Here is a 25,125-nt window from a genome sequence, read left to right on the forward strand (position 1 = left end):
AGAGGAGTCCCTGCTCCTCCTCCTCCTCCTCCTCCTCCTCCTCTCACACTCGCTGCCAGGATCGGATGATGAGGACGCAGCACGGCGGCGGCGACACACAAGCAGCGCCGGGATCGAGCACGAGCCGCAGGACATGCTGAGCGGACTCGTTAGCGGTTTACATGCGTTTCTGCCTGGATGTTCAGTCATGATAAGTGCCTTCTCAACGCGGATTTTCCAACTTTGCTGACATTATCTGGACCCTCGCGGAGGTTTTCACTGATGTCCAGGGACTCTCACATACTATGCACCATTGCTGTCTCACACTCATCATCGAACCTGTAACCTCAGCACAGGAACCCTGAAGGGAGGACCTTCCTCCCCACAATCCCCCACGGGTAGCTTCTCCTCATACGACGCAGGGATGTTCGCCTCGGTGGAACATGGCCCGGTCCTCTGCAGCGACTCCAACATCCTGTGCCTGTCCTGGAAAGGCCGCGTGCCCAAGAGCGAGAAGGAGAAGCCGGTGTGCCGGAAGCGCTACTACGAGGAGGGCTGGCTGGCCACCGGGAACGGCCGAGGTGTCGTCGGCGTCACGTTTACATCCTGTCACTGCAGGCGGGACCGGCCAACCCCGCAGAGGGTCAACTTCAACCTCAGAGGTCACAACAGTGAGGTAAGATATTTTCTTGGTCGAATTGTTTCTTATCTATATGCATGTTTATTCAGTTACGGTAAATGTCATTTGCCTGGATAGTAGTAACATATAAAGCAATAGAAAATAGTTTAGGAATGCCTTTTACCATTTTATTGATTTTTCGGAACTATTTCCTCATATGTTGGCTATCCAAATTCGATTGTTTGACATATTTTTATCTATATTGTTTTTGTTGGACCGTGACAATATAGTGGGTTATTTACTACTGCTAAGGAGGATTTACTCGATGTCAGATTTTTTCTGCCTTAAGTATCGGTGGCGGGTATCGGCAGCCTCCTGGAGTACCCTATACCTTAAATTAAGCCTAGTATCCCTAGTTGCCTCTATGTGCCCTGTGATTGACTTGTAACCAGTCTAGGGTGTAGACTGCCTTCCCATGACAGGATTATAGAAAACAGATGGATTATTCTGTACTCTGTCATTTTCCTGGCTGCTGCTACAGTTGTTTGTTACCCACTGAAGTCTTAAAGTGCCTGTTTTTCTTGTGAATGGCAACTTGAGCTTTTGGGCAGCATGGTGGGGTAGTGTTGCGCAGCGCATCTGCTTCACGGTTGGAGATTCGGGGTTTGAATCTGGTGATGGTGGTCTTGGAGCACACCCTTTTTGCTCTTGTGTGTTGATTCCCCTTCCGTCAGGGTCGGAGATAATTAGAAGGGGAAGCCGTTCAAAGGGAGCGCCACTGAAATTGGACCTAGTTTTCAACCAGACTGATGGTCAACAGGGAGAACGAAAAGCTGCACATTTTCTTCCTGTCAAGTCTAATGAGCGACTGCTAACTTAACACCGCCGCCTCCTGACCTCCTGTCAGTTGTACCACGCTTGAAAAACATAAGATGGGAATATTTTTATACGCGCCTTTTACTTTCGGTGCTACAGAATAATCCCCTCTGGGATATGATTCAAAATAGATCAACAGCTCGTTTGACAAGCCTTCTTGCCGCTCTTTTTTTCCCTCATGACAGCGTCTATTCATTCGAAATGAGCGTTGAATATATGCGAGTAGTCTGACAACGCCATTGTGGACCTTTACGAGTTGTCTGGCAATATGCTGTTCTCCTTTCAAGCCAAAATAGATGGCACGCCAACGCATTTCGTCTATAGAGTGTATCAAACGATAGGATTCGTTTTAGTTGGGATTAGTCAACCCAGAATAGGCTTGCGTTTACACCGGGGGCTTTGTAGGCGGGATGTTGAAAGCTTCATCAGCATGTAACTCGCCGATTAGTCAAACAATCAAGATGATAATGCCGACAGTATAGTGAACCCCCGCTATTTGTGGGTGATAAGGACTCGATCCTGCAGCGAATGGCAAAGATTTGCGAAAATCAATCCCACGCAAAAGGTTTCTAATTGCTCTCGATGTCACAAAATGGCGGCAAAGCACTACTTGAAGCTCCTCAGCTGACTTCAACATGGTTCCTTGGCACCAGGATGGTGCCAAAGTGATGCTTTAATTGCTGCTGTTATTTATCGCGGCTAGTCTGGCTGACCATGGATTTGCGTTTTGCTTCTGGACTTCCTTCATCACACTTGGCTCTGGAGAATACAAGAGAACCCGATGAGCAGTGAGTCGTAATAATGGAAATTGATGAACGGATCAAGCCTGTCACGCCTGATGGATTACTTCGCAGATCCATCTAGGAATGAGCCAAAAGTCACTGAAAGGGGCAGTTAGGGTCAAAAAGTCCAGAAATGATAAGCGTTCTCTCACTTTAGATGGTGGGCCAAAAGAGGAGAACAACACATTCAATTAAGAAAATACATCGCTGCTCTTCTTTTGTCTGGTTCTGATAAAACTGCTTCACCTCGATTATCCACACACAAAGTCCTTTAATTGTGTTCTGCGAATGAGTTCTCCCATTTCCCTGTGTCATAAATCATCCCCGGTGCACTTCGTGTGCTCTCTACCTGTCTGACCACTTGACCCAGGCGCCGCGCTTAAGAGGAAGGGCTTTACCGCCGCTAATCCATCCATGGAGAGGACATGTTGCATAACGAGCTCGGCTGCCACGTCACGTCCAAGTCCTCTTGGTTTGCTCCCAGATGCTTCACAAGGCCGGTACTACAGATAATATAATCGGTTTTTCTTTTGCAGATTTTCCGTAGCTTGGCCGCTCTTTCGGATGTACATGCGCCGTCACGATAATCGTTGATAATTTCTGCATCACGTATGTGGCTCAAGAGCAAAGACAATGCAAACCTCCGCCAAGACGACCAAAGTCCTCCTTAGATTTCCATGGTAACCGTCGCTGTCATTCTCCCTCTAACGGTAACAAAAAAAGTCCTATTGTAAAATTCAGGATCTTGTTGACATTTATAAATGATTACGCTTCCAAGGTAACATATTCACATACTGTATATGCGCGTTTACTCACGTCGCATTTGCTTTGATCGGCGACGATAAAGTACAAAGGTAAATCGGGTTTTGCCATATTGGCACTAAAAACCCGAAACAAGATAATGATGAGTAGGATTCTGCCCTTTACTCTGCCCTGTCTAGTGTACCAAGAAGTCTGTACCCATTACCCATTTGTCTTACATCGCACGTCGCTCCAACCCCACTTCCCCCCCCCCCCCCTTTTTTTTTTTAACAGCACAGCAGTTCTCTTCTATTAAGTTAAGCATCTGATTTAATATCTCGTCTGAATCAGCGGCCTCAGTCTCTCCCTCCCGTTTGCTCCTGAGCCAGCTGCTCTTCACTTTCCAATAATGAATGAAGAAGATTTCTGATCGGCTCACAATAGGGTTTTATTGTAAAAATCCAAATAAATCCCCTTTTATCCAAGCGAGCGCGTGGGTGTTGCAAAACTATGGTCAAACAATCTTGATATTGATTTTTTTTTTTTTTTTTTTAAGAAAGTGCACAGTTCCTGTCCTCCGGCCAAGACTATTCATTTCTTTTGGCAAAAACAAAGGGCTCCATGCCAGCGTTTAATGTCGCTCTGGAACCGTGTGCTCTCGCCACTGTGATGCCGCACCTTCACAATGTCCTTTCACTTCTGCTGACTGCACCGCGCCCGCCGACGCTGCCCCTTAATTTGATTTGGGCTCTTCTTTTAACTTGCTGGGGTCAGCTTAGCAGCCCGCTCTGAGTCGGAACGCTTTGACAAAAGGCACCACATATACGAGAAAGACAGTGGCAACTTTCCAAAATGGGAATTATTAATGGATAAGCATCGAGCCAATGATTTCGGGGATCAGAGACCTGGAGTGTCCTCTTATCTTATTACATTTTGGTTGAGAAAGAGTCAATATACAGTTGAACTTCCACCTTAGGGCCGTTCTCTATCTTTTTTGCTGTTATCGTTGATATATTTATGTGTCTGGAACGGTTTATTTTGATTTACATTATTTCATATGGGAAGTATTGTTTTGCATAAGGTATGATTCAGTTTTCGTCAGACTTTTGGGAACAGATTAATCACGAAAACTGAAGTTCCACTTCATAACCTTTAGTAACTCTACTTGTGAACATTGAGCCAAGATTGTTTCATTCTTAAATGTCTTCCAAATGTAAGAATACCTCATTTGTAATGAATCTGAGGTACAGTAAAGCTGCTCACCCTTTGAAGCCGGACAGATATGGAATGGACAGTAAAAATGGGACATTAACAATCGCCCCTGCTTGCTAAAATCTTGTTTATGTAATTGGTATTTAAGTAATTGTACTGCTCACATTTTATCAAGCAGCCAGAGCCTTTCCTATGTCCTAAGTTCCTTTCTAATCACGATGCCACGGATAATTGCCACCCGTTTGTTGACTGGATTCTCTGCCAGTGATCGCCACGATCCCTCCGTGTCCTGAGGCGTCTTTATCCTTATCCCGGCTGTCTCCATGTGACGTCCGATCTCTCCCGGCTCGCTGCGTCACGGCGAGGTGCTCAGCTGTCTCCCCTGCGGATGCCTGACCAGCTCGCACTAATCTCCACACCCTGCTAAATTTACACTCACATGCGCAGATTATTCTCACCCCAACACAGACGATGGTGCGGGACACGACATGTGCGCTCATGGTGCCTTCCCCCCCCCGTTTTAATTGACTTCTGGTCCTTGTTTGGAATTTAAGAGAAGCTATTGTAAAGCCTAATATGGTTGCTGCATGTGGTTTTTCCTAACCATAATGGATGATTATAATTTTATGATTATATTTTTGTGTGTTCATGCGCACCTGTTAGCGACATGTCATCCCTCTGCGGCAGTCGAATGTAATCCTTTGAACCCTCCTAAGAGTTAATCAGTGTCGCACGGTCCCAATCTTTATCCTCATTAAACAATACCCAAGTGGTGGATTGAGAAAAGGTGTTCGCTGGAGCACAGACCTCCACTGAAGCACAGCAAATGATGCTTGTTTAAAACTGTTTTCTCATTCCAAAAATGCGGTAAGGGTAAAAGCGCATATTCTGGCTACATGATGAACGTTTAGGATTCCTGACAATTTGCTGTCGACTATCTTCCATCCAGCCGTTATTTTTTACAGCGCTCGTTCTCATTAGGGCGGTCGGTCAGCTGGCGTTTGGCAAGAGGGCTTGGACCGGTTGGCGGCCAATCGCAGGGCACCTAAAGACAACCGTTCACAGGGGCCACCAACATGGTGGGCGCCACTTCACCCCCAAGCACCACATGAGTAGCCTGCAGGTCTGTTCTAAAAATAGCTCACCAGCGATGGCATTTTTTTATTTCCTAGGAATGTGTCAGATTTTTATCTGGTCAATAGATAGCTCTGGGCGTATGTCGGTAGTGACAGCAACATCATGGCGTTGTGAAGGGGTCGATGCGGGGCGGGGAACGAGACCCTATCTAGCTTAAACAAAACGTTATCTGTTGTCGGAGTCACACTCGGAAAGTGTAAGCCTGGCTAAAACGTGCCCCGTGTTGTGCCTCGGAGCATGTACGGCCCACGTGCTTCGCTGAGTGAGAGCGGAGCTGCTCCCCGCTTAGGATTATTCCTCTGGGAATAGGCTGAGTCACGCTACAGAAAAACAGGCAGATAGTGACAACACACACGCACACACACACACACGCACGCATGCAGAAAATGCAGGGAAGAGCTTGGGGATAGCAAGTTCTTTTGAGGTGAGGTTAAATGGTCCTAGTGCAAGCAATGAGCATCTTGTTCCTTGTCGATCATCTCTGTGATGGTGATTCATGTAGTCAATGTATGATGAGTCATTTCAGTTAGTGGTCGTACACATTTTCATATTTTGGATTGGGGAGAAAATGATCAATTAGATTATTTTACTTTTTTTTTTAAAAACAATTTTGAAATGTTTGCGCGGATAAAACTAAACTTTGCATAGTTTAGTCGTGCTGGGCTTTGTTATATTTGTAATAAATCAACATTCAGAAACACGTTTTTTTTTAAATTTCATTCATAATTTTAGGAACTTACATAGTCAGCTCCTTTTAGCAGGCTCAAATTTGTGTACTCTGAACCTGACAAGTGACGTTGGGTGGTCCCCTGCTGTAGGTGGCCCCGTTGTTGCCATGGCAATTATCAACGTAATTGTCCTTATTACAAGTCAATGAACCATCAGAATGTTTGTCTTTTTTTATTTCCAATGCAAAATTATGACTTAGTGCTGCTTTATATGCCAGTGCTCTCCATTGACGTAAAACGACTTCTATTTTCGTCATAAAATGTCCAACCTCAATCGTGTGTAATACATCTGATAATTACAGCTCCTCTGAGGATTTTTCAAAATGAGGTTAACCCACTTAATGATATACTGTATAGTCAATTTGGTTCAATGCTAAACTTAGCTCAGCGCTAATGTACCCACTGGTGGCTCACCGCAGCGGGACATGTCGAGCAGTTTGAATAGAACAGAACCTCCTGAACTGTCTCTTCAAGGTGGTCCTGGTGCGATGGAATGAGCCCTTCCAGAAACTGGCCACCTGTGATACCGATGGCGGCATCTTTGTTTGGATCCAGTACGAGGGCCGCTGGTCCGTGGAGCTGGTCAATGACCGCGGAGCTCAGGTAGAGTTTGCCACGTAGAAATAATATAATGAAGTCCACAAACGACTGTGGAGTTGAACATACCCCTGTAAAAAAAACTACAACTTTGTTTGCATAAATGTTTTTATAGAATCACAGTACACTTCACATATGAGAACAGCACGTATGGCGGTAGTGCGTTTGACGTAACTCGAAACCTCGTTTGTCGTGAGGTTTGTCAACGGAGGGCTACTTATATCACCCTGCAGGTCAGTGACTTTACGTGGTCACACGACGGCACTCAGGCGCTCATCTCCTACCGCGACGGCTTTGTGCTGGTGGGGTCCGTCAGCGGGCAGAGACACTGGTCATCCGAGATCAACCTGGAGAGTCAGATCACGTGCGGTATTTGGACACCTGATGACCAGCAGGTAGGACCCACGTTTTTTTTTTTTTCCTTCTTCCTTCAATTCACCATTATGCTCCCGTTGTAATGTTTTCCCGTCACTGTGCAGGTTTTGTTTGGCACCGCCGACGGACAGGTGATCGTGATGGACTGCCACGGGCGCATGCTGGCCCACATTCTGCTGCACGAGTCGGACGGCATCGTCAGCATGTCGTGGAACTACCCCAGCTTCCTGGTGGAGGACAGCAGCGAGAGCGACACGGATTCTGACGACTACCCCCCGCAGCAAGGTGCGCTGGCTCCACACTCGCATGCCGTGTCTGCTGGCAGCGCCGACGTACCGTTGTCCAGCTGTTTTGTTTACGGGCTGGCCGAAAGCAGATGTGCCACCATCTGCGAGCTTCTCATCTCCCTCCCCCGTCCCCCGTTTGCGCTTCCTCATGCTCGTATTGCATTGATCACTTTGTCAGTGTTCATTTCTACATTTCTGTTGTAGTACCGGTATAAACAAATGGCTTCGTTTAAAGGCCGTTGTTGGACCACACCAAAGTAATTTACGTTTTGCCTGGAAAATGAACATTTTGCTGGCAGCAGAGTATTATCTTGATGGTTTTTAACTGTGCACATAATTTCCTCATAGCTTCTCTCTCATTACAGTACACAGCCACAAACCTCTGCTGACAGTCAGCTTCACCTCCGGAGACATTAGCCTGATGAACAACTACGATGACCTCTCGCCCACCCTCATCCGCACCGGCCTGAAAGGTAATCGCCCCCCCTTCACCCCCGCGCCCGCCCGCATGTTAATCTCATGACTCCATTCTTTACATCTTTTTTCCGCAGATGTGGTCGTCCAGTGGTGCTCGCAGGGGGACCTTCTGTCGGTGGCCGGCATGGAGAAGCCGCTCCTTTCTCACGACCCCTCTTGTCCTTCTCCGGCCCGGAACGCTCTCGTCAAGTTCTACAACATCCGGGGTGAACACATCTACACACTGGAAACACCAGCTCAGGTGAGCAACAGCAAAAAAAAAAAAAAAAGCCACGTTAGTTGTCACCACCTAGCATGCTCACTCCAACTCCTCCGTTTGCCCGGCAGCGCCCCATCACCACCCTCTGCTGGGGCCACCGGGACTCGCGTCTCTTCCTGGCGTGCGGCCCGGCGCTCTACGTGGTGCGCGTGGAGCATCGCGTTGCCAACCTGCAGCTCCTCTGCCAGCAAGTCATCGCCACGGCTGTGAAGGAGGAAAAGGACGTGGCCAAGCTCACCATGCCGTCACGCCTCTGCTCCTACGTCACGTCCGCCTTTATCCCCACCATCCGGGTAAGACAGGACGAAGGGATGCTGAGACACGGAAAAGAAATCCTAATGGATGACTACGAAACCTGGTTTCCACCCTGCTTGTCTTCTCAGCAGCCCATTCCAGACCCCAACAACCTGCGTGACTTTGTGAGCTACCCAACAGCTGGCAACGAGCGTCTGCATTGTACAATGAAGCGTACAGAGGACAACCCGGAGGTGGGCGGTCCCTGCTACACTCTGTACTTGGAGTACTTGGGCGGTCTGGTGCCCATCCTTAAAGGCCGACGAATAAGTAAATTGCGGCCAGAGTTTGTCATCATGGACCCCAAGACGGATGGAAAAACGGGTAAGGCGATGTACTGCGTATTTACCTGGCAGTTGAATCTTCATGGTTTATTGAATAAGTGTTGAATGATTGTAAACGCCAGAAATTGGGACAAAGCACAATCACATTAAGTGCCTCAATACAAGTCATCTATTTCCTCTGCATTTTTTTTCCTTCTAATCATCCTTTTGTGCAGCGATGTGCCTTTTCTGACTGCCGCACAGGGGAAGAACATGTCCGTATTTAAAAAAAAAAAAAAAAATACATTCCTTCCTTCTTGAGTACGGCCATACAGCAATACTGAGATAAATACATTTAAAATGAACCATAAAAAGCCCCTATATGGAAAGAATTGAAAAAGACTAAAACAAATGGCATTTTCGGTATAATTTGAATTACCGTAATTTGGGTTTTAATGACGTAAAATGTAGCTTCAGTTGTCCTTTATTTGAACGCACTCTTGTTTTTATTTTAGTTTGTGAACGAAAATGTTTTTTTCAGTTTTAGTTGTTTTGTTGGTTTTCATTGACTTTTTCAATTCCTTCTCTCTTCTCAGATGAGATATATGGCAACAGCCTGATCTCAGCAATGATTGACAGCTGTAACTGCTCCGACTCCAGCGATATCGAACTTAGCGATGACTGGGTCGGAAAGAAGTCTCCAAAAATATCCCGGGGCAGTAAGTCCCCCAAGCTTCCCAGGTGAACAATCACACAATTATTTCCTCTTATTTTTGTTTATATTACCCAACACTGTTGAGCGTTTCACTTACCGTAATTTGGTTCTAATGGAATGTTCTCCACGCATTTTGTGCTGCAATGCATGCTTAAACCGTCTTTTTCCTTTCCCATTTGCTACCTTCTCTGTAGAGACTTAGTTTGTCCCTTTACCAACAGAATCAACATCGATCCCAGGAAATCGCCCAAACTGTCTCGTGCCGCCCAGGAAGTTTCCAGGTCACCACGTCTACCCATACGCAAACCCTCCATTGGGTCGCCCAGTCTAACGCGGAGAGAATTTCCTTTAGATGACATTACTCAGGTACTTGTCACCTTTGCGTTCAACAAATCTTTTAAAGGATGACTATTCCTGACCAATGTGTTTCAATGCCAACCTTTCAGCAAAACTACCTTGCTCAGGTCACATCAAATATTTGGGGAACAAAATTCAAGATTGTCGGGCTGGCTGCGTTTTTGCCAACAAACCTCGGTGCAGGTAATCTATCAATGTCTTTGTGTGAGTGGTAAGGGCCGCATTTGAAAACGGACAGGTGGGCTAGGACATTTTCAGATAAACAATGTTCTTCTTGCCCTTCTGATTTTTGCCTTGTCCCCCCCTTAGTCATCTACAAAACCAGCCTCCTCCACCTGCAGCCCAGGCAGATGACAATCTACCTGCCGGAGGTGCGCAAGATCTCCATGGAGTACATCAACCTGTCCGTCTTCAGCCCCAACGTCTTCAGCGAGGACGAAGACGACCTGCCCGTCTCGGGCCCTGCCAGCGGCACCGACGACAACCCGCCCTGCACCGTCAACATCCCCATCGCACCTATCCACAGTCCCGCCCAGGCCATGTCCCCCGCCCAGAGTATCGGCCTTGTCCAGTCCTTGCTGGCCAATCAAAATGTTCAGCTGGATGTCCTAACAAACCCCACGGCCACCTCCCCGGGAGCCGCCGCCGCCGCCGCCGCTGCTGGTGGCGGTTCCGACCAAAGCCAAGACGCCGTCCTCACAGCCCAGTACACAGTCCCAAGCCGATACTCCAGCCCCGGTCAGGTCATCTTCGGAGGGCTGGACATGAGTCGCCTCACTGTCGCAGCCTCTCACTCGCATCAGCCTTCTCAACAACAGCAGAATCAGCAGTTACAACAACTCCAACACCATCAGCAACTCCAACACCATCAGCAACTCCAGCACCATCAACAGCAGCTCCAGCAGCAGCAGCAGCAGCAGCAACTGCTGCTGCAGCAGCAGCAGCAGCAGCAGCTTCAGCTCCAACACATGCAGCAGCAACAACAGCAGCAGCAGCTCCAGCAGCACCTCCTGCAACAGCAGCTGCAACACCAACAGCAGCAACAAATGCTTCAGATGCAACAGCAGCAGCAGCTTCAAATTCAAATCCCCGTTCCCCCCATGCCATCAGCGCAAACCTCAGGTGCGGCCATGCTTCCAGCGGGGGCGCTGCAGATCCAGATCCCTCACCCGCCGCCCGATCTTGTCGAAAGGGGAGCCACGGGCGAGCACGAGACCCTCCTGAAAATAAAAACGACACGATCGGGTCCGCAGCTGGCCGAGGCTGACACGGTGGTGTTCAGCGCGCCGCTGGAGCTGAGTAAAATGAATCCCCCTCCTCCTTATCCCGGAACGGTGGCTGCCGCCGTGGCGGCGGCGGCGGCGGCGGCGGCGGCGTCCGCTTCCATGTCGGCTTCCGGCGTGCCCGCAAACGCCTCGTCGGGATGCTCCTCTGGAACGCCACCTCCTGGCGATCTCAGTGCAAAGAAGGGGGATATACAACTTTTTCCCCTAAGTCAGCAACAAGGCCAGTACCCCACACCACTAGGCTACGAGCGAATCACCACCTTTGACAGCAGCGGCAACGTGGAGGAGGTCTGTCGCCCTCGAACCCGCCTCGTCTGTAATCAGAATGTCTACAGCCTGCAGGGGCCGGGAAGCTCTGCCACCCTCAGGGTCACCTCTTCATCCTCATCCTCCTCGGCAGAAGGCAAGAAAATCCAGCTGCCGTACAGCTCCGCCACCCTCAACAGACTTAGCGCACCTCGCTATTCCATACCGAGCGGAGACCCTCCCCCGTATCCGGACCCGGCCAATCAGAACAGCGGCAGGAATCCCGGACAGAAACTGGACAGCAGTCTCATCCACGCCACTCTCAGGAGGAATAGCCGAGAGGCCACCCTCAAAGTGTCCCAAATGATGGAGCCGCCCAGACCGCTGCCGCCTAAAGCTAAAAATAACAGTGCACTCGCCGCCTCCTACCAGCAGAGGGTGCAAACTGCCTTATACACCTGCAGTCAGTGTAGCAGCGGCTCCAGCGTTGGAGTCACGGCTCCAGGCAGCGCCAATGGAATAGCAGGCGGCACCATCATCAGGCAAGATTTTCCTCCGGGGAACGGAGCGCCGCACAGCACGGTTATCGTACACTCCAACAGCGGTACCCCTCTGGCCTCGCAGTCCTCTTACAGCCTGCTCAGCTCACTGGAAGGATCCGGACCCGCAGCGGGAGGAGGCAGCGGCAGAGAGCGCGTCGACTATGTGAATTCAGCGTTTACTGAGGATGAAACGCTCAATCAGTCCCTCAGGCATTTGGCTTTAGGAGGAAATGAAACAGCAGGCTTGCTCGTTAAACGCCCGCCTCCCTATCAGTGGGACCCCGCCGCCACGGAGGAGGTGTGGGTCCCTCAGGAACGGACCGCATCACTCAACCCCGCCGGACATCCGGGACCCCATAAGCCGCCCCCGCTTATCCTCGGCCCGGCTCAGCACCTGGACGTGTCCAGGCTGCCTTACGTGCTGTCTCCTAAGTCGCCCACAACGCCCGCTGCCGCCTCTTTTCAAGCCGCCGCCGGGTACCAAATTTCTCTGCAGTACCCCCCAGTCACTGCCTACCCCGGTGGCCAGCTGCAGCCCATCCTAACGTCACCCCGACCCTGTTCCTCCCCCAAAGAGGTGGTGGCCCCCGTGTCTCTCTCGCAACAGGACGCAACCATTGTCTTGCCCGCCGGTTACCCTGCCAGTCTAACCAACCTGTCTTGCTGCCCTCTACCGCCGATGTACCCCGGTGCCGGGCTTCCCGTTCCTCCCATCGCCCTCCACACTCCATGGGGTACCTATAACTCGTGCCCCCCTACTCCCAGTCCCGCTGTGCCCTTACCGCCCAAAGCTTCCCATTTAGCGGTAGATAAAAACGCTCTTTCACCACCCCCGCCGCCGCCGCCCCCGCCTCCTCCGCCGCCGCCCCCGCCGCACGCAGAACTGCAGAACCACGCAGGGCTGCAAGAATCCATGGCAGAAACCGGCGACGGTTTCCAGGAAGTGCTGTCCTTAGCCGAGAGCCCCGTGCCGCCTCGCTCGGAGAAGTTCAGCAAGAAGAACCGCAAGAGGGCGGACGGGAGGGCGGAGGAGGCCAACGTGCCGCCTCTGGCTGAAGGGAGCAAGTCCAAAAAGGAGGGCAGGGCACTGGGGGACTTCAACGCCCTCATCTCCAGTCCACGGCTGGCCGGGAGGGACAAGAAGAAGGTGAAAGGGCCGAAGGAGCAGCTGAAGGCCAAGAAGCTGAGCAAGGCCACCGCCAACAGCGAGTTCCAGGACAGCTCGGATAGCGAGCCGGAGCTTTTCATCAGCGGGGACGAGCTCCTCAACCAGTGCCAAAGCGGGAAGAAAGGCTGGAAGACGAAGAGGAACCTCAGGGCGGCCAGCGAACTAGAGGAAATGAAGTGTCGCAAGGCCAACGAGAAGGAGGACCGAGGACTGGGCAGCCAGGGCTTCGTGTACGTCATGGCCAACAAACAGCCTCTGTGGAACGAGGCCACGCAGGTGTACCAGCTGGACTTTGGTGGTCGCGTCACTCAGGAGTCCGCCAAGAACTTTCAGATTGAACTTGAGGGCAGGCAGGTAAGAAAATGTGTTGAAGGACTTTTGAATGTAGAACTTGTGAATTTGAGCAAAACAGTTGTTCCTATTGAGAGTCATGGAAATGTAATTCTTTCAAACTGTCGCCATCATCAAATGTGATAACCGTTAAAAATGTTGAACTCTTATACAAGTAGTCCCGGTAAAACGGATGCTAGTTTGTCCCGCAACTTTCATGCTAATCTCCCCCCCCCCCCCCCCCCCCCGTCTGTCTTTTGCAGGTGATGCAATTCGGCCGGATTGACGGCAACGCCTACATCCTGGACTTTCAGTATCCCTTCTCCGCCGTGCAGGCCTTCGCGGTGGCTTTGGCAAACGTTACGCAACGCCTCAAATGAGACAGCGCTCTGCCACACGTGGGATTTTAAGCAAATCGCCGTTTTTTTTTGTGTTTTTTTTTTACCGTGATGCGCCCTGGCTCCACAGAGAAGACGTCAGGGGAGAGATCCGATCCCGCTGCACTACACGATGCTGCCACTTGAGTCGCGGTTGCCGAGCCAGCGATGCAGCACTGCGCCGTTGGCAACCGTCATGCAAATAAACGCTGCTTTAGTTAGTTGACTAGACGCTTTTAGACAACCAAGAAAGGAAGCTGTCAATGTGCAGTTTGAATAAGATTTTTTTTTTTTTTTTTTTTTTTATTAATTTAAAAAAAAAAAAAAAGGAGCAGCAGTAATACTTGAAAAACACACTCTGGTGATCTGTTTTTTTTTCTCCAGAGCACACACAGGTACTACTGGCCACTCAAATCCATTGCTGTACAACACTCACCACTAGATGACACTGCTTTTGCTTTGAGGGGGTGTTTGTGACGCAAAATGGTGGACGGTCGGCTTATGTTTTCGCTCTCTGTCATTCCATTTGCTACTGTCAGTTCACAGGTGTTATACCGGTGCGACTGCTGGCGTTTTTAAAAATGTTCTTTTACACACGTCATTGAAGGATGAAGAAACGTAGATTAAGTTATGCGTACTGTACATTGTAAATCGTCGCCATTGTTTGCGTTTTTTTTTGTAATCACCCCATCCTGTCAACACACCGCTTTCATTCGGGAGACTAAGGTGTGATGTTATTCTCGCTTTGACGTCGCTGTGACGTCAGCCATGGCACCTGTTGTCACTTCTGTGAAGTGCGTGTTCAGTGAGGGGCCTGACCCCACCTCAAACCCGCCTCGCCCACCCTCAAATCTTAAACACTAAACTTAAACGAGGTGCAGGGAATATTTTTCTACGTTTTGCTCACAATCTCTTCATAATAGACATATCAGTCATTCAAATTAAAGCTGATTTTTTTTTTTTTGGTGTGTGTAAAGAGACTTGGGTGACTCTGCCACTGTGTTTCAATGCTGTAATACTGTTCAACGCAAAAACTGAAAGCATTTTTTTTCTTTTTAATGTCAACACCAATGAAGGATGAAGCCAGTGAGTCGACTCTCCTAATATGGTTTGTTGTGACGCTTGCGTTTTACATCACAACAAAACTTATGTTTGATTTCAAAAACGACATTACTACAAATTAGATCACCTCAAAATTTAAACTAGAATCAAGTCGTGTTTTATGAGATTTTTTTTTTTCATAAATGCTGTATTATTAGAATGAAGTTGTAATTTTACTGGTAATATTTCCCGCATGAATATGACTTTCCCGTAATATTCAATACATGTTTGGACGTTTTCTCAAAATTAGTATTTTTCTCTTATATTATTGCATATAGAAAGGTATGCCATTTCTAAAAGTGAAATTACAACTTTATAAAATGTTGCTTTTTCTTTTGAAGATTCACAGACATTTTTTTCCCCCCCATGTAATTTCACAACAGCAATCTCAAAATTAGGTCTTTTTTTCTCCATATATACCAACTTAATTCTGTGGAAACTGTCTTTTCTCATAGACTATGGTGACTTCACTCGCTTGAAGAAAACCAGAATTACGATTTAATGCCTATAAAATTTAAATTATTCATTTGTAAAATTCAGACTTTATCCTGGTAAAGAAATATACTTTTTTTAATTAAATGTTTTACTTTTGGTGCGTTCATAAAGTAAAATTCCACCTTAATTTGTGTAAAATTCTGCACGTTTTTGCTGGTAATATTATGACTTCATTCTGGTAGAATGTCAATTTTTTCCTTAGATTTTTGTGCCAAAATGCACTCTTGCTAAGAAACGAAAAAAGCCTAGAAAATTAACAATGATCCCCATATCTGTTCAGATCCCCAATAAAGACATGCATGTTTAAAGATCCATCTATTTATGTTTAGTTGTGCAATATTTTCTCTGGAGAAAATAATCTTTGGCCCACTTTTAATATGTACTTTTACGTTCAGCATCTCAAGTTGCTGGTTTGTACATTTTTTTTTTATTTATGAGATAATTTCCTAAAGGAGATATCGTATCTACACATACTGTACATTGTGGAGTTTTCTGAACATTTTGCTGTGTTTTCTTTATTTTTGCATTTGTTGTAGTGTACCCAGTGACTTTTGAATGGGGGGACAGTAAGGTAAAATAGCGTGTTTTTCGTCAAGTTGGGTGTGCCGACCTGTCGCATCTGTGTTGAATCCACTCTCACGGCTTCTGACATGTTCACATCAATGTCAGTTATGTCACACATTCACAAAGTGCAAGCCTGAGTTCAGCAACGTCAACGTGGACTTTTAAAGGTTTTCGACCTGATGTAGATATTGCAGGATTTGGGCTTTTCTGTTGAAAAGGTATGTGCTTGGTATTTGTAGGTGTTAGACTTAAAAAAAAAAAAAAAAAAAAAAAAAAGTCTATTTGGTGACTGAACGTTTTTAGTGAATGGATTAGTAAGGCATGCCATGTAAATTATTTTATAATTGTATATGTCAAACATCTTTTGAATAAAACATCTTTGTTGCCAAAAATGTCTTCTCCTCACTCATTCTGAATAATAATTTGGGACTGTAGTGACTGAAAATTGACTATTGAAAAGTGTTCTGAATGTTGAGTTGCTGGTACATGTTTACCTTTACAACTTTACCTGTAGGTCCATTAGCTTTGATAGGAAAAGCCAATAGCATCTGTATTGGGTTATAACCATTTAAGCAACGACTATTTGAACACAAATATCAACATATGTAGACAGATAGTAACAAGCTTCTTTATTCTCTGCGAAGAATGACATTTCTGCCTTACTGAGAGGCGAAGACAGTCTAAATTCACAGTACAGTACTGTGTATCTGTACACTATGTATGATACTGCCCCCAGGTGGCCAAGGTGCGCAAAAAAGTATGCATTTATAATGGTCGGCTCGGATTTGAGGTGAGACGTCATCAGCCGCTTCCCTGTCCGTGGTGCTGATCTCTAGTCACGTGACCCTTCCCGTTACTCCAAATTCGCCTTCTCTCTATTGAATCCTTTCTCCTCTCTCTTTTCTCCCTTCCACAATTGAGCCGACACAAAGGAAACCGCTTGGCCTGCACTCTCAATTCAACCGGCAGACGAGCCATTTTGTCTGCACCGCTTTCACCTCCCTCCTCTCCCTTGCCATCGCCATTTTTTCCTCCATCCATTCATCCTAGGCGTACCGTCATGGACAGCGACTACTTGGAAAACCCCCTTTACAGCGAGCTCAAGCACTTTTGCAAGAAAGTCCAGGAGGCCTACAACGAGCTCAAGGAGGAACTGACACCCTACCGGGATGAGCGCTTTTACAGGTACCCCACTTAGGTACAATAGCAAGGCATTTTGTATGCCAGTGACGTCATGTATTTGGATAGATGGATAGATAGATAGATAGATAGATAGATAGATAGATAGATAGATAGATAGATAGATAGATAGATACGTCACGTGACCAAACTCAGAAAACCGGTGAACCGTGACGTTTGCAAACTGAGCCCGTGGGCACTGTGACGTCAATTTCATCCGACAGCAGGTGACAGTACAGGGTAAAGTGGCGGCCCCCTGAGATGAATACAAACAGTTTGATTTTACTGCTTTTCACAAATGCAATATTAATCATCAGTATGCCGTGTTTGGACTAGTGCGGGAATATCGAGCATATTCTTGCAAATCAATTTTTTGACTTGAGTTTTGCGTTAAGATATGAGTTCAGCTCATTCCGTGACCAATAGAATCAATGTATAACTGAGTAACTGATTTTAAAAAACAATTCTAGAGAAAACGGAGATAAACCATGAGTTAGTGTTTTGCGTGAATGATGACGATTGACTTGACCCCCCACACACAAAAAGAGATATACTGTATTTTAAGTTTTATTTGATGACTTTGAACACAGTTTGAGTTCAACCTCATTTTTAATACGACATACGGCCATATTTTAGCCTTAAATTATATTTATTATTATTATTATTATTATTATTATTATTATATATTTTTAATGCAATAATCGTATTAAAAATTGGACATACATAAATAAAAAATGTATCGAATAAGTCCATGCGAATCAAAAATCTTAAACGCTGACGTTGCAAGCGGTCCTTTCCTGCTCCTCCCCTTTTTGGAATACGTCACACCACTGTTTTCGCCCAGCTGGCTTCTTCAACGCGGATATAGTGTCACCGCCAAAGCAAATTTTCTTTGCAAAACGGCACAAATGGAGCCGTAAGTGATACGTTACGTCTTCATCAATATGCTTATAAATGACAAGTGTAATAATAAATCAGGTTTTGATGCGCCATATGCCACTGGTAGCGCATGCTAATGTAGGAAGCTAGCTGTGTTGACATACATGTGTCGAGGAGTTTTGCAGGCTATTGGCCAATAAAGTTGCTCTAATGCCTTTCTTGTGTCTTTTATTTGTCTCCCGATGTAGACTGGCGCCCATGCGTCTCTACACTCTGTCCAAAAGACATTTCGTGTTGGTCTTCGTGGTCTTCCTCGCTTGTTTCGGGCTCACAGTCTTAATTGGAATTGCAGGTTTGTACATTAGAGTTGTTTGTTATACCCCGAGTCTCAAATTACTGTTAACTGCTTATTGTTAATTGTGTAACTTTTTTTTTTAATAGGTCCAAAGATTCTTTCTGAGCAGGTGTACAATGGGGACCAGTTCCTTGCCAAAAATGTCTCAGTTAAGGTAAGGCGGTGAAGTTGGAACGGTGACATTGTCACATAAACTATTTCTACTTTATTGAAGTACTTCTACGGTTGTTCTGTGCGTGGTCACAGTAATATGAGGGAAAAAAGTAGCCTTACAGAGTATTTTATTGCTTGTAATATATCAACTTTATTCTTGGAAAATTACAGCTTTTCCCTCCTAAGATTTAGACTTTCTATCTCATAAACTGAGGACTTTCTCTTGAAAAAAAGTATGACTTTAATCTTTGGAAATTGTGTATTTCTGATAATGCTGTGACTTTTCTCATAAAATTACAACTTTTGGGGGAAAGGTTTCGCTTTAATATTGTAAAAATCACTACTTTTTTCTTGTTCTATCAGTACTTTATTCTTGTGAAATAGTTGACACTTTAATTATTGAACTTTTATCCAAAATGGAAACAAATCTTTCAAAAATGTATTTTTTCCTCATAATATTATCATACATTATCAATAGTCATATGACTTTGTCATTATTTCTCAATTGCAAATGAATGAATTTCTCATTTCTATGCTTTCAGACTGGGCCCTTCAATCTAAAATCCCCATCTCTGACCACATATCATCAGCAGTTGTGGCTCACCTGTGTGTTTCAGGTTCAACACAGTAATGGTAAGCATATACAACGTTTTTGAAATGCCACAAACAAAAGTTATTGCAACATATCGTCCATCCAACAATGCTGTTTTGGAGCTTCTGATTAAGGGCTGCCTTGGAGCCAGTCACATGAATGATCTCATGCCATATCGCCTGTGACAAAACTTTTCAACCCCGCATTTTGTGTGGCTGGGTCGTTTCAGCGCACTGTGACAAATGCTCGCTGTTTGGGCCTTAACGGACATCTTAACGGATGTCCTCGTTTTATGCCGCAGTGGGCGACTTCCAACAGCCTTTTGAGATCAACGTGGGGCTCAAGGGTTTTATGCAGGACGCCAGCGTGACGCACATCAACAGCGTACGCGGCAAGTCGCGAACGCTGCACTGCGGTGCTGTGAGTGTCTGCCGCCTGTCACTTAACCCCATCCCCACACACGCACGTTGAATGTGTCATTACCAGCCTGAACTTGTTCCAGAAATGCGACGAGATCATCGTGCTGCATCTGGGCTACCTCAATTACAACCAGTACCAGGTCTCAGTCAGCTTCACAGGCCTTGAAAACATCACGTACGATCTCAAGGTCAACTTTGTGGTAAGCCATGCAAACGTTTATAATAACAATACTGTCAACGGTTTGATTAACAAATAATACATGTGTTTAGTGGAAAACCTACAATCCCACCTTTTCCCAAGTGGAGATCTGGTTCCGCTTTGTCTTTGTGGTGTTGACCTTCATGGTGACGGTAAGGGAGTGATTGTCCATGAAGCTAATTTGACATCCTTCAAGCACAATTCGGGAACATTGTTAGCGAGCAGACATTTCAAGCCTCCCTTTGCTTCTTTTTACTCTCAGTGTCTCTTTGCTCACTCGCTGAGGAAGTTTTCCATGCGGGACTGGGGCATCGAGCAGAAGTGGATGGCCATCCTGATGCCTCTGCTGCTGCTCTACAACGGTAATTATCTTGCATACCTCCCCCTAATAACACTGCACAACTATTAGGCGTCAGGCTATTTTGAAAAAGAAGGCTTCACTTAGCTAGCAGCAACTACAGTGGTGCTTTGATATACTTGCGAGCTTCGGAGACGCAGCCGCTCAAGTGATGTGACATGATGAGAGCGACGGTTGACTCGTGTGTTGCCTTCCAGATCCGTTTTTTCCGCTGTCCTTCCTGGTGAACAGCTGGTTTCCCGGTATGTTGGACGCCTTCTTCCAGGCTCTGTTCCTGTGCGCCCTGCTGCTCTTCTGGCTCTGTGTCTTCCACGGCATACGTGTTCAGGTGAATCCCGTGTCATCGTCAGTCTTTCAGGGATTCGTCACCGCGTTGTTGAATATAATGTGAGTGCCATTTGATGGCACAGGGCGAGCGGAGATGCCTGACTTTCTACCTGCTGAAGTTGGTCATCGTGGGCCTTCTGTGGCTCTCAGCCGTCACGCTGGGCATCTGGCAGACGTACGTTTCATCTGTTGGACTTTCACATCTGAATCACAATAGAAATAACTAGGGCCCAACCAACATGGATTTTTTTTTAGGCTGATGCCAATTCCGGTATCAATTATCTTTTTAGAAAAATAAATAAATAATAATCAGCGTTTAATCGTCAAAACTCGAGTATTAATAAAAGCCGATTTATTATTATTTTGAAAAGGCCTAGTATCGGACAGGCTCTAAAAGTGACATCTTTTCTCCTTGTGGGACTTGTAGGGTCAATGAAGTTCAAGACCCCACCTACCAGTACAAAGTGGACATACAGAACTTCGAGGTGGGTGAAGTCATTGTCATTTTGACACAATTCAAAGACTTTTCTGTTGAATCAAAAGTTGCGTCCTCACAGGGAATGAAGTTTTTCTTCCTGGTTATCGTCATCCTCTACACCCTCTACTTGATCTTCCTGATTGTCAGAGCCTGCTCGGAACTCAAGAACATGCCCTACTCAGGTTTCATGTCTCTCAGTAAAAAAAAAAAAAGTTAATCACCATTAAGTGTTCCATTGTATTCATTTTGTGTTTGACTTGTTTGTAGATCTGCGGCTCAAGTTCTTGACAGCGCTGACGTCTGTGGTCCTCGCTATAAGGTACAAGAGCTCCTCAGTGTCTGGTCATTGGTTCAAAGAGGTCACACCCGACTTGTCTTTTCTGTCCCTCAGCTTGGTCATCCTCTACTTGAGGTTCGGCGCCAAGGCGCTCCAGGACAATTTTGTGGCCGAGCTGTCCACTCACTACCAAAACTATATCCTTTCAACGTGAACGTGATGTGCAAACATTCTGTCCATCCATTTTTTTGTGTTTTTGATTTGATGTCATTGTCCTTAACTCCAGACATACCGGCCGAGTTTTTGTCCTTCTACGGCCTGCTCAACTTTTACTTATACACCTTAGCATTTGTGTACTCTCCCTCCAAAAATGCCCTTTATGGTAAGTAGTAGGAATGAAACGCTTTCATCATGAGATTGATAATAGACTGATATAGTGATTGATCCATTTTGGTTTTATCTGTCAAGACTCCCAGTTGAAGGATAATCCTGCTTTCTCCATGCTAAACGACTCAGACGACGACGTCATATACGGGTGCGTATGCTCAACTTCCTGTTTTTGGGTGAGTAACATCCGAAGTCAATTTGAGTTGATGTTCCTTTGTCCTTTCCAAAGGAGTGATTATGAAGGAATGCCTTTACAAAATGGACGTGCCATTAAAGCGACCGCAAACTTCCAGGACGAGAGCGATAGCGACTAATGTGGTAGATGCAAACAAACGAACAGAAAAAGCATCATCTTTATGTGTAAATAAGAAGTATTTTCACAATGATACTTTGCAAGTGTACATAAGTATATTTTTTAAAACAGGACCACTTCTTCAGAAATGTACTGTACTGTAATTCTACTGAAAATGGAGGCATGCATATATATTTTTTTTTAATCGCAAGATTTATTTGTCCTTCATGACCAGCACTTCTTCACTACAAAGGAGTAATAGGGCCACACTGAAAAGAAACGTACGTCAACTAAAACAAATAGAAAAAAGTCAATGTTACGGGAATAAAGTTTTATTGAAGAATGCAACTTAATTGTAAAAGAATTCAGTTGTTTAATTCCAGGAAAAAAGTTGTAACATTGCCATAATAAAGTCGCAATCTTACAAGTAAGTAGAAAGAAAAAAAAAAAAACCGATACTAATACATTCATAAAATTATGGGGGGCAAAAATCGGAATGTAACGTTACGAGAGCAAAGTTGTAACAAGAATTCTTGCTTGCTTATACGTTTTCCTCGTAAAACTAGCACTTCTTGTAATATTCCACCAGAATTTTTTTCATTTGTCTTTTTTTCCCTTGTAAATGAGGATTTCAGCGTAATTCTAATTCTGTGACGCTATTTTGTTCAGTGTGACCCTAATACTCTTTTGGACTTCACATGTTAAGCCTTTGAAGTAACACAAAAAGTGCTCATATTTATTAGGGATTTTTGTTGTTTTGGAAAGACAATCTCCATTTTGTACGCTTTCTGTTTAACGACTGACATATGTGCTACTGCTGTGGTTGTTGGCGTAAACTACTGTGTGACACAATAATGACATCAAGTGTGACCAAAAGTTTTCACATTTTGATGGTAAGGAAGTAAAAATGACGGCATGTGAATGCTTCATCCATGTACAGTAAGTGCCAAAGCTGTGTTTCGAGGCCACATTGTTACAAATCACAGACACAGTACCATATTTCTTACTTTTCTGCAAAAAAACAACTTTTGTAACTGCACTTTTTTTTTTAAATTTATTTGTTGACATTTCGTACTGTATTGTTTGATGATGTATGCAAATTTGTACATGTATCTACTGCTGTTGAAGATTTCTTACATACTACTATTCAGTCGTCTTTGCCTTTATGTAGATGTGGTAAACAGTATATAAATGTTCTTTTCTTCACCACACGATGCAGCAATATGCCAAACATTTGCCGCCCTTTGCTTTGTTTGAGTTTACAGGGAGCCCAAACAAAGATCACATGTATTCCAAATGACATGGTGCCTTTTCTTCACGTCAAACTGATTAGTAAACGCCCAACCCCCCCCCCCCCCCCCCGTCTTTCAATGTGAATGTAATATTGTCGGTTTCAAGTGCTGTAACAAGACGGCAGGCCTTGACGTGTTTCAAATAAAACAAGGGGAAAAAAATCTCTTTGAAAAAAAAAACAACGCACAAATGGCTCATTTTATTTGATCATCCATCATACGCACGTGGAAATGCAGCCAACATGGCCGAAGATTAACATTCAGATGGCCAAGCCAAAAACGCTGACGATGCAACACATGGACTTGTTCTCCCACTTAACTGCACAGCTTCCTGTTTGAGACAACAAAAGATGAGTACTGTTTTTGACAAAAATAAAGTAACACGATTCACCCCTTGAAAACACTTTTTCCTCTTTCTTTGATTCAAACTACGTTGATATATGTATTTTATTTTTTCACCGTCAGTAGAGTTGTCCCAGAAGCACGAGCTGGCAGTCTGCAGTCCCGCCCCGTTGTTCTGCATGATGACACAGGTGACTTGAAAGAAAGCCATGCAACAGTTATTATAAATCCTTGCGAAATTAGGCGATGAATATTACCCGTGAGTATTAACACCAACCAATGTATTTGAAAGGCCTTCCGAGCTTGCACAGTTGACTGAGGCACTGCTCCACAATGGTGGTGCTCCACTGGTTCACCCGGACGTGTTGATAAGAGCTCGTGCCGATGGTTGATTCTATGGACTGCAGTACAAAACACGACAGGGTGTGATAAACATTTTCTTTGTTTAGTCAACTGAGAACGGTTACTCATTGACCAAAATAACATAACTCACTTAAAATACTGTGGACAACTGTTCTGCTGTTATAAATGAGCACTTTCAAGCAGGGGTGGACAAGTTTTTGTGCTCAAGGGATGAGAGAGGTCATTTGTAGTTGTGTTTCTTTAAAAAGTTAAAATAAAATAATTTTTAATTGTAATTTGGAACTCAATAGATAACGAGTAATTATTTATTCTATCATAATTAACAATGAAATAATGTAACAAATGTAAAGTGTTTATTTTAATAAAACCTCATTGTGATTTGTATTATAACCTCATTGTGATTAGGGATGGGCGACTACATATAAATAGTTTAGAGTTATACAATAGTTCATTTTAGTATTTCGTAATCATCTACAATAAATTAAAGAATTATTTAATTAAATCAACAAGAAATTAATGGATGCATTTAAATACAAAAGCACAAGACGGCTAAATTATTGCAACATATATTACAGGACTCTATTAATGTAAACACTTTTGGATCGGATTAACGAAGACCCGTTTTAAAACTATTTCAATACTCGTGACAGAAACATGACTAGTATTAATTTATGAATTCCCACCACACATGCGTGGTTACCGTAACCATAGCAACGAACACGTCGCTGAACTGGACACTGTTGGCTAGCTAGCTAGCTAGCTAGTAACAGAACAACAACCCATAGAATCGGATTACTTGATGTATAGTTTTTTTCAACTTACGTCTTTTATTAACTTGGTGACATCCTCCACGACGAACGTAGTCTGTTGGCGTGACAAATAAAAGAGCTTCAGTCGTAGCCATCGTACGAGCATTAAACCAAGTGTTTTTGATCGGTTTCTTTTTGCGACTTAATCAGGTCCAAGTGTAAAATGAATTCATTACGTAATTGCAATTAAGATACTTATATAGATGACTCACCTCATCTTCACCTTCTTCCATTTCAGTGCAAAGAGGTGGCTGTGCTCTAACAAAACTTCCGTTTACATTTCACAAAAAAGAGGTCCCGTCACAATAAAAGTGTTTCCACGGCAACGTACAAACGACGAATCACAGCAATTCATGTGATGTTAAAAAAATATTCGCAGGACATGCTAAATTGAACACATAATTAGAAATAAAATGTCACCTCGCCTTATTTCCATCTTATGGAGGATAATGAACTACAAATTCCAATTCAGCAGAATACTTTTGACCGTTCAAAACTTGTATTTTAATTTTACATACATTACTAACCTTTAGGAATGTTTCAAAACCAAATTTAAAACTCAAATGCATACTCTCAGTAACAAAAATACATCTCAACTGCGACATTTTTACCCTTAA

The 25,125-nt window shown here is 45.0% G+C and overlaps 3 protein-coding genes across 7 annotated transcripts; 2 read left to right on the plus strand and 1 right to left on the minus strand.

The window, feature by feature from the left end:
* Positions 1-395: 395 nt before the first annotated feature.
* Positions 396-15,561, plus strand: tulp4a (TUB like protein 4a). 3 transcript variants are annotated; one of them, XM_086019056.1, is made up of 13 exons: positions 396-655; positions 6,549-6,677; positions 6,905-7,066; positions 7,151-7,331; positions 7,699-7,806; positions 7,885-8,051; positions 8,138-8,362; positions 8,453-8,687; positions 9,223-9,367; positions 9,536-9,707; positions 9,788-9,881; positions 10,008-13,294; positions 13,534-15,561. In XM_086019056.1, the coding sequence occupies exons 1-13, from the start codon at positions 404-406 to the stop codon at positions 13,648-13,650; spliced, it is 5,274 nt and encodes a 1,757-aa protein (XP_085875182.1). In that variant the 5' UTR covers positions 396-403; the 3' UTR covers positions 13,651-15,561. The 3 variants fall into 3 exon arrangements, with proteins under 3 accessions (XP_085875182.1, XP_085875184.1, XP_085875183.1); XM_086019058.1 differs by having other exon boundaries at positions 9,563-9,707; XM_086019057.1 differs by having other exon boundaries at positions 8,456-8,687.
* Positions 15,562-16,624: 1,063 nt separating this feature from the next.
* Positions 16,625-23,395, plus strand: tmem181 (transmembrane protein 181). Of its 3 annotated transcripts, none has more exons than XM_086019439.1 (17): positions 16,625-16,992; positions 18,114-18,217; positions 18,307-18,374; positions 18,916-19,006; positions 19,267-19,385; positions 19,468-19,584; positions 19,655-19,735; positions 19,846-19,945; positions 20,139-20,269; positions 20,352-20,443; positions 20,696-20,753; positions 20,826-20,928; positions 21,014-21,065; positions 21,138-21,220; positions 21,316-21,405; positions 21,492-21,558; positions 21,640-23,395. In XM_086019439.1, the coding sequence occupies exons 1-17, from the start codon at positions 16,868-16,870 to the stop codon at positions 21,722-21,724; spliced, it is 1,566 nt and encodes a 521-aa protein (XP_085875565.1). In that variant the 5' UTR covers positions 16,625-16,867; the 3' UTR covers positions 21,725-23,395. The 3 variants fall into 3 exon arrangements, with proteins under 3 accessions (XP_085875565.1, XP_085875566.1, XP_085875564.1); XM_086019440.1 differs by lacking the exon at positions 16,625-16,992 and adding an exon at positions 17,166-17,226; XM_086019438.1 differs by lacking the exon at positions 16,625-16,992 and adding an exon at positions 17,655-17,902.
* Positions 23,175-24,833, minus strand: dynlt1b (dynein light chain Tctex-type 1b). The gene is made up of 5 exons (XM_086019441.1): positions 24,721-24,833; positions 24,522-24,563; positions 23,614-23,737; positions 23,454-23,531; positions 23,175-23,325 (listed from the first exon to the last, which is right to left on the minus strand). The coding sequence occupies exons 1-5, from the start codon at positions 24,739-24,741 to the stop codon at positions 23,255-23,257; spliced, it is 336 nt and encodes a 111-aa protein (XP_085875567.1). The 5' UTR covers positions 24,742-24,833; the 3' UTR covers positions 23,175-23,254.
* Positions 24,834-25,125: the final 292 nt, after the last annotated feature.

Source organism: Filicampus tigris, chromosome 20, assembly GCF_054856515.1.
Source record: "Filicampus tigris isolate MCC_2025a chromosome 20, RoL_Ftig_1.0, whole genome shotgun sequence".
Lineage (NCBI taxonomy): Eukaryota > Metazoa > Chordata > Actinopteri > Syngnathiformes > Syngnathidae > Filicampus > Filicampus tigris.